Genomic DNA, 9,515 nt, shown 5'->3' with positions numbered 1-9,515 from the left:
CTGTGGTGGGGCAAATCTTGAGATGGGCATCCACCAATCAGGGCAGCGGAGCCTAAACTCTGTCATGGCAACATATCATGACGATGCATCTGCTTGGCGAGCAGTGCAAGGCGGGGGCAAAACCCTAAACGGGTTGGGTTAATATCATGACCATTCAATTAAATGAAAGTCTCTCTGTCAAATGATAGATAGATAGGATATGTTCATTAGGTAAGACGGTTTAATCAAGAGATGACACTACCACGTATCCAAGGCTAAGAATTTGAGTGATGCCAATCCTGTGTGTGGTCATCGTCAGATCTCTTCCTTTCTACATGGGGACAAGGGAGCAGTGCTCAAAAAGAAGAAATAAAGGCAAGACTGTAAGCAAGGATATAATCAAAAAGCAGAGGCCACCATTGTTTGGCTCTGGTCATCCGTGGGATTGTTCAATCCCACCATGAGATCCGAGAAAAGCAAAATGGATAAGCCAAGGGGCAAGTACCAAAAAACTCGACATGCTTTTATGTTTTTGTCCAACCCTCGAACACGTACATCTTCTTATCCTTGACCCTAGGTCTAACTCTCTTTTTACGGTGATTTATACACATACATGGTCTGGCTGTCACTTGTTTTTTAGCGTGGTGGAGGATGAAGAAAAACAAACAAGGGTTTGGTCAACTTGGAATAGATAGACCTGGCCTAGCTATGCTCAATGCCATGCTTCCCATTGCTTTTCAAATGCACAGTCAGATTCCACTTCGATGATAATTAAGCTTGCTTTTACCATCTTGCCAGAGAGAACACCAACAAAGATGGCAGGTAGATGGATTTCTCTCCTGATAATGAGAGTGGAGGAGAGGACTTGGCTGTGACAGATCATCAGATTATCGGTCCCACCTCCGGCCATGGAGAGAAGCGCCGCCGTGATACGAGTCCCAGGACACCAAAGAGACCTGTAGTAATTCTCAACCGCTAATAGATCAAACCACCAGATTCTCTTGTGAACAACGTAGCTCGCATTTGCAACACAAGTTGCAACAACTCTCGAGGAGGAACATGAGAAATGAGAAATGATCAGACCCATCCATAACCTAGAGGATTGGGATTATCACCCAATGGAGCCCCACACGGTGGACAAGGGGGGCGGCAACATGTACTTGTACAACACTTTCCATACATAATTAAATAGTGGCCTCACTGTCAATTGATTATTCCACATTCAGGGAAATAAATGAAAGAGAGTGAGTGCGAGAGAGAGAGAGAGAGAGAGAGAGAGGGTATTGACACATTCCCACTAAAGATGTGTATGGTCCATGCACATGCTGCATATTTGGCATTTATTACCCATCTCACATTGGCTAACAATAAAAATAATAAATTCAACAGTCATGTGCTACAACAACACATCTGAAAAAAGCAAACGTTGAGAAAGAGAGAAGGAAAGACGAATCAAGTCTGGGCATTTAGTTCTCACCAGCTACACCTTACAACTAAGCTACCATTTGAATCAAATTAAGATACTAACTTCTTTCATCTGCGATTGCTTGCTCATTGGTTTTGCCTTTTCTGATGCTCCTTCACTGGTGGCACTCAAAGCGGAAGAAAAGATCCTTAATTTTTCCAAATCTCCAACCCATCTTGATTTCTTCATACAAAGAGGATAAAACGACCATTCTTTCCATTGAATATTCTATGCACCTCAACACCCATCCCTTTCCTCTGGGAGCCTTCTCATTTATGATCAAATGAATATGAAAAGCAAAAAAGAAATAAAATTTAGAAGCATACCAATACAACAAGATCCAATGGTGGTCCAGTACCTTGCAGCAGATATATCCACCCCCCCCCCCCCAGATATGTCTGTCCTCTTGAAAATATCAGGCTTCTGAATGCCATTTGCAAAAACACCGCCCAAGGACTGAAGTTTCACTCAACTTTCTCTAGCAAGGATCACCATGAATTTCTTACGGGCTATGAAAAAGGTACCCGTCAAATCTAATTTTGAGCAAAAAAATGCCCACAGCTACCATCAGAACCGCTGATGCAACTTCTAGTACAAATGCCTTACAAGATGGAAACAAATCGTGGCACATCATGTCTTCTCCCAGCAAGAGACCGATACATGTACAATGTATCAACATACTCATCCTTGTCCACATTATCTTCATGCTTAATCACTTCCACCACCAGGTGAGGCAATGCTTGAGCAATCTGTTGGCATCCCTGATGAGACAACTTGCAAGCGGACATCCAAAGGAATCTCATATTGTAATAGTGGTGCAGACCAGAAAGTAGAGCTGCATCCCCGAATGGACTGTCTCTAATCTCAAGCTTCTGTAATTTGGGACAACCCTCAAGCACATACTTCAACCCCATGTCACTATCACCAGCAAAAGCAACCGATAGGGTCCTTACAATCTTCCCATATTTTCCAATGTAAGCAAAAGCTCTATCAGTCAATAAACCAGATACTGCAAGTCGAGTGAGCTTCTTGCAATTCATGACAATGGCTCCAAACCCTTCATCCATAGGTTCTCCAGTGACATGATCAGGCTGGTGGAGTCCCACTATGCAGAGTCGGAAGGCCACAAGGTCTGGGCAGTTCTTTGACATAGCTATAACAGCAGCATTTGTCATCCGCGGGCAAAAATACAAAATAGATTGGAGCTTCCTGCAACCCTCTGAAATCGCTTGGAGGCCCACTTCAGAAACAGGGCCCTCAATATCCTCCCCAGCTTCAAATGGGAAAACCCGAAGCTCACGTAGTTCCTTGCAAGTTGTAGCCACAGCCTGAAGTCCTTCATCACATATTGAATCAAGAACCTGGACAATGAAAACCAAAAACATTCTCAGAACACACATTTCATGGCAGTTTCTGTTTAAAAAAGGGACCCAACAAAACACATACCCAGAAAGTCTGAAGCTTGTGGCAATTGCTTATAATTGGTTTGAGCTGTTCTGCGCTGATATTTGCATAACTAAAGTTCAGTGAAGTGAGATTAGCACAGACGGGGTATATTGCAGGCAAATAATCTGGAATGATTTCCCTGAATCCAGATAGGCAAACTAGTGATTTGCAAGCAGCAAACGCAGAGACATAATCTAGTTCCAGTTCACCTTGAGCCACATCCTCCGATTGGCTAAATGAGCCTGTCCCAAGATGTGTGAGCTGCGGAGCTCGAACCATTAGACGGTATAGTTGCCCAATTGAAACGAACCTGTTTAGCCTAAGTTTCTTAAGTGATGGGGACCTAGTCACCAGCCTCTCCAGTGCATCAAAATCAATGTGACATTCTACACAATCTAAAATCAGGGATTCAAGACATGTTTCGGTATCTGGAAAACACAAAATCCAATCCACTTCATCATCCGATACTTCTGATTCAATCAGATCAAGCACTTTGAGTTGCCTGTACACAAACAGAGCAGTACACAACATACTATAAGTCCACCAGACAACAACTTTCTCATCAGAAATTTCAATAATTTCAGTTCCACTCTTTTATATCCCCACTGCCCAAAAAAGCATCATTTGGACCAACAAACAGAAAAGATAAAATAAAAATTACCAACAATATCACAGCCAGCAAAAGTTCCAAAAGTTTGTAGATCAAAAAGCTATATCCATAATCACTAAATTAATTCCCCAATATCTCAGCATTGCTTGGATTCAGATATTGCTCCAAAAATCCATTTAATTAAACAGACAAACAAATCCCAACCCAGCAAAAGAACAAATCTTGAAACAGCTTCTAGCTCCACAAAGATCTAAACATTCATTCCATAAACACGAATCAAAACAAAGTTTCAAACTTTAACAGCCAACCACTAATCAAACAAACCAGATACCTAGAAAGATTAACTGACAATGCAATCAGATCTATGAAAGGGAAAAAACAACGTACCTGCACTTACTAGCCACAACAGCCAGTCCACTAGTACCAAACCCATCACAACAAACAAGCACGAGCTCTTTGAACCCCGAAAATGACTCCGCAAGCAAAGCCAGATCATCATCCGTCACTGACATCCTCTTCAAATGAATCTTCTCTAACCAAGGGTAAGCCTTTGCCATTGCAGAGACCCAAGGCGCGAAGTGGGCTCCCCAATTAGGCGGCATCAGGTTAAAATCAGCAAACCTTGGCTTTCCTTTTAGCGTCACCGAACGGATTCGGGTAAACCGCGACGTTGCGCGTTCTGGAGACACCGCGTAGCAGTTACCGATAAACAAATCGGATCGGGTCATAGCCTCGACCCGGTACCATAACCTACAAACCAATGACGCAGCGTTTCGGTCCTTACGTGAGGTTAAGAACCAGAGAACGTTTTCTAAGACGTTTTCGAGGACTTGGTCCGGGTATGGAGCTGGGTATTCGGGGATGGAAGACGAACCGGACCCGGACCCAGGAGTGCAGGTCCGTGTTGGGCAAGAATCGTTGGCGATTGAGTCCGACGGCGGAGATCGGTCGTCGTCTTCTGACATGTCAGTTCGATCGTCTCTCATATAATTAGAGTCAGTGTCTGATGATCTAGGCTTTTTGTTGGTGATCATATAAATTTCAGAGGAAAAAAACAGTATGATTTTTTTTCGTTCTTAAGGTTTTCGATTGGGGAAAGTTTTCGAGTGATTTTTTTTATCACACGAGAGAAGTTGAGTCTGGGGTTATGGGCAGGGGGGAGAGAGAGAGAGAGAGATGAGTGAAGAGAGGTTGTGGGGAGGATGCAAGGAAGTAAAGGAATTTGATTATTTAGAGTATAATTGGTGACAAGAAGGGTGTGAAGAGTAGTAGGCTGTGGTGTCTACTAGACTGAGTAGCATTGGGATTCTCCATGCTGCCTTCTTACTCTCTCTCTCTCTCTCTCTCATCTGCAATATCCAATGGCTCTCCACATTTCTCCTCCATTATTTGGGGGTTTCTCTTCTCTTTCTCCCCTCCCCCTCTTTTTAACAAAAGCTTTTTTTTTTTTTTTTTTTTGTCTTTTTAATTACTCATCCTTCTCTACTCACTCATTTCTTGTTTTTTCTTTTTCTTTTCGGTTTTGTTGAAATGGAGCATTCTACAAAGTTTTTCTTGGTTTTGTGGAATGACCCTTTATTTTTTTATTTCTTTGAGATGGCTCTTTATTTTCTTGAATTTATATTTCTGTGGTGCTTGTGTTTGTGTAAAACTAATGAATATATATTATTCATGCAGTTCAAATAGAAGTTTGCTATAATTTTATTTTATATTTTTAAATTATTTATTATTTATTTAATTTTTCAATAAAAATCATTCTAAAATATAATCATAACTATACATATATATTCCTCATTAACTATAATGCGAGATTATCTTCTAATCTATTCAAATTTTGTTGTCACCTTCATGGGAAAAAATGATGATAAAAATTAATTTTAAAAGCTGTAACTTAACTGGTCAGATCCTAGATTTATTTTTTAAGAAGTTACCAGTTCGAGTCCTACTAACATCAGGGCTACTGAAGACTTACATGATCATTAATTTTAAGGCTCATGAAATTAGTCGAAGTACGTATAAACTGGACCGGACACCTATATTAACAATAAAAAAAGATGAGGAGAATTAAATCTTTATTAGAATCTAAATCTATTTTGATACCCAAAAAAAAAAAAGTTGAGTCCATGTCCTAAACAATAATGTACATATATTTTGTTATATTTATTTAGTCACATCCAATTATCCGTAATGGAAAATGAATATGAAAAATATAGAGATCAATGAATGTGTAATATTTGGGTTTTGACCTCATTTGAATTATTATATTCAAGGATGGACGGAATAGAGCCTGGCTAAAGTGAGAATATTTATGATTTGGGAAATATCAGGAGCGGTTTTCACGAAAAACAAAGGTCTGTCTAGTCAACGGGTGGGAGTAGTAAATAACAGAAATATGACACTTTCTTTTCAAATGAACAAAAATAGAAGGATATTTTTGTAAAGATCCATTGTACTTCTAAGCAATAGCTTCAACTCTACGCGTTACTAGAGGAGAGTATAGTGCACAGCCCAATCAAAAGAAGTACCCAGTAGTTAGTTACTGAAGCTTCAGGACGAGCCGCTTTGAACAAAGGCTGACACAACCTATGTGGCACTGTCAGATTTATGTCTTGTCCACGCCGAAACTATTCACGTGGAATCACGCTATGGTATTGGAGTTGTTTGCTACCAGCAACAGCAGCCTGAAAGAAAAGAAAAGATAGCGTGGATGCAGCTAACTCATCCTCTTTCTTTAGGTGTGGCTGAGGTTAGCATCATTTGTCGTTCTTGCCTATTGTTGTTGTTTTACATTTTTTAAAAAATATATATATTATAATAGCTTTTTTTTATATCAGTATATAAAAAAATATTTAGTAACCCTCTCTATGATTGCGAATTTCTCTCTTAACTAAGCCTTATGTCCTTGTACTTATGCAAATCTCACTCTTACGCCTGTTAAAGTTTTCATTTTGGGAGGGGGGTAATTCGGTAAGTAGAATTTCCTAGTGATTATTTTTTGTTTGGTTTTTATTAAAAAAAATTGAAATTAAATTTTTTTTAAAAAAAACTGAAATTGATTTAAATTAATTAATTTTAGTTCGGTTTGATTTTTTAGAATAAAAAACCAGTTCAAACTGGTTTGGCTCGGTTTTTCAAGTTTCGGCTCAGTTTTTTCGGTTTCAGGTTTATAAAACCAAAACCAAACCAGTCAGTTTTTTCAAAATTTTAATCAGTTTGATAAGTTTTTTTCACGGTTCGGTTTTTTCAGTTATTTTTTTTCTAAATTTCTTGGTTTAATCAATTTTTTAGTTTTTTTGCTCACCCCTGATAGAACCTGTTTCTCCGTGTTTGTTAAAAAATTATTTTTTATTTTTTATATTTTAAAATTATTTTAATATATTGATATTAAAAATATTTTTTTAAAAAAATATATTATTTTAATATATTTTAAAAAACCATTTAAAATAAAATTGTTATTATAATATTAAACAATTAAATTATTTATTTATTTATTTATTTGGTAGTGGAATCGCTAACATTGGGTCGGAGCAGGGGACTTCAAAACACCGGATTTTGGTGGATTTTTATTATAGTCATAATTACATCAAAATAAAAAATAATATTTACATCATATACTTGTACAGTGTATTCTCGTGAAACGGTCTTGGCCAGTGAAGAAACGACATCAGCTACAATAATTAACTTTAACTATACACTAAAAGAGTTAGGGAATAACCCATCTGAAAATAGTATTTTACATCATAAACTTTTTTTTTCTTTCTATTTTTAAATTTTTTTTCATTTAAATTCTTTAATAATTTGATTACATTAAAATAGGTTTTAAATTATTATAAAAATACAAAACTAAAAAATAAAGATATAAAATATAAACACGTAGAGAAAATATAGAATCAATCTTAACTTCGCTATAATTTTTATTTTTGTTTTAAATTTCAATTTTGTTTATTTTTCAAACCATGTGTTAAAAAGAGGAGAAAAATTCACTGGAAAATAACTACAAAATAGAAAGTTACCGATTGAACCCCATTTCAAAGAAGAAATTTATCGTTTTTTGGTGTTGATAATTTTTATTTTACAATAGGAGTTTAACGATGATGATTTTGAACCTTTATTTTACCGAAAAAGATAGATCGGACTTGATTTAGAGTATGGTTCATTATTGAAAAAGTATGGTTTAGAAATGGTTTTTGAAAGTGATAAATTTATACTCTCTAAAAATTATATATTTATTGGAAAGCAAGTATTTATGGAATGATCTTTTTAAAATGAATATAATAACCATTATAATCAAGAATGAGATTGATAATAATGAGAGTGTCTCTTCTTATTATTTGTTTGAGTCTTGTGATATATGGCATGACAAGTTAAGATATATGAATTATGATTCTATACAAAAATAAATTAATTTTGAGAAAAAATCACAAATGTGAAGTTTATGCATAATCAAAATTCACAAAAACTTCTTCTCAAATAATTGAAAGAAATAGTGATTCTCTATATTTAATTCACTTTGATATTAGTAATTTAAAACTTATACAAACTATAGGTAGAAAAAACATAGCATTTTTTTTTATAAAAAATTATACTTGACATTATTACAAGAATTTTATAAGAAGTAAAGATAAAGCCCTTGATATATTTAAATATCACAAGAATACTGATAAAAACATAATTTAACAGAAAGATAAAGGTAATAAAAAACAATACAAAGTATCTTTTGGTGAATTTTATTCCCAAAATGGTATTATTCATCAAACTACTACTCCTTGTTCACCTTAATAAAATGATATTATTAAATGTAAGAACTAAACTCTAAAAACAAATGATGAATGTCAAGCTAACAAGTTCAAGAACATCTTAAAACTCGTGGGGGGTAATTTTAATTGCCAACAATTATATACTTGTTTAAGTACCTCATAAAACATTTAGAAACGACACCATGTAAGTTGTTAGAAATGAGAAGATATTCTTACAAATAACTAAAAGTGTATAGGTTTCTTGTAAAAAAATGATGATATATAATCTTAAAAAGGTCAATATAGGACTTAAAATTATAAATTATGTGTTCATTGAAAATGCTTACAAGACTAGTATATATTGCTTTCTTGTACACAAGTCAATTATCAAAGGATATTCATCCCAATACAACAATGGAATTAAGTAAGTCATCATGTGGGTTTGGTGGACTGCCAAGCCTAATGTTCTTGGGATCAACTACACGTTGAACCTAAATAAACATGAGTTTGGTAGCTCATGAAACTTACATGTGTTTGGACTCAACACGTGGTTGAATCAAATGACGTTGGGTTTTACAGCTCGTCATATCCATATATACTTGGGCTCAGTTACTTGCTGAGCTCAAGTATATGCTAGTATAGGGAGTTTCCGGACCTAATATCTTGGGGTTTAGCTACATGCTGAGCCCAATTACATATGAGTATGATGAGTTAAAAGATCTAATATCTCTGGGTTTAGCGTATAACCTAAGCACATGTGGGGTTTGATGAGATGCTAGATCTAACATCTTTAGATTCAGCTACATGATGAGCCCAAACACATATGGGTTTAGTACATGTAGGTTTAACAAGTTGCCAGATCGAATATCCTTGTGTTCAACCACGCGCTGAGCCCAGGTACATGTATAAGCCCCATGTGGGGTTGTGACATGATCAAATAATTAATGTATTTTTTCAAATTCAGGAGTTTCAAAGTAATAAATAACCTGACAAAATCATAATTGATCTACAGGGAGGTTAATGATACAAAACCATAAATAATAAAAGAAACAAAGTTAAATATATCTAAAAGACGTGATATTAATGTAAAGATTTAACAACAATAAAAACAATTGTCAAAATTAGAGGATTCACTAATGATATTTTAAATAAGTATAGTTCAAACTCTTTTTATTACTCAATTGAAAACCTCACAAAAAGAAGGTTCTAATAAGATAATTTATCATTAATAACTCATTTTAAGTTATTAACATGCTTATATTAATGATCTTTAATTACT

At 35.7% G+C, this 9,515-nt stretch overlaps 1 protein-coding gene across 1 annotated transcript; it reads right to left on the bottom strand.

Annotated features, from left to right (window-relative positions):
- Window positions 1-1,277: 1,277 nt before the first annotated feature.
- Window positions 1,278-4,952, bottom strand: LOC118031578 (transport inhibitor response 1-like protein). Its single transcript, XM_035036037.2, has 3 exons — window positions 3,888-4,952; window positions 2,891-3,392; window positions 1,278-2,805 (listed from the first exon to the last, which is right to left on the bottom strand). Exons 1-3 carry the CDS (start codon window positions 4,532-4,534, stop codon window positions 2,047-2,049), a joined length of 1,908 nt encoding a protein of 635 aa, XP_034891928.1. The 5' UTR covers window positions 4,535-4,952; the 3' UTR covers window positions 1,278-2,046.
- Window positions 4,953-9,515: the final 4,563 nt, after the last annotated feature.

The sequence above is a fragment of the Populus alba genome, chromosome 11, assembly GCF_005239225.2.
Source record: "Populus alba chromosome 11, ASM523922v2, whole genome shotgun sequence".
Taxonomy (NCBI): domain Eukaryota; kingdom Viridiplantae; phylum Streptophyta; class Magnoliopsida; order Malpighiales; family Salicaceae; genus Populus; species Populus alba.
This window is presented reverse-complemented; position numbering and strand designations above follow the sequence as displayed.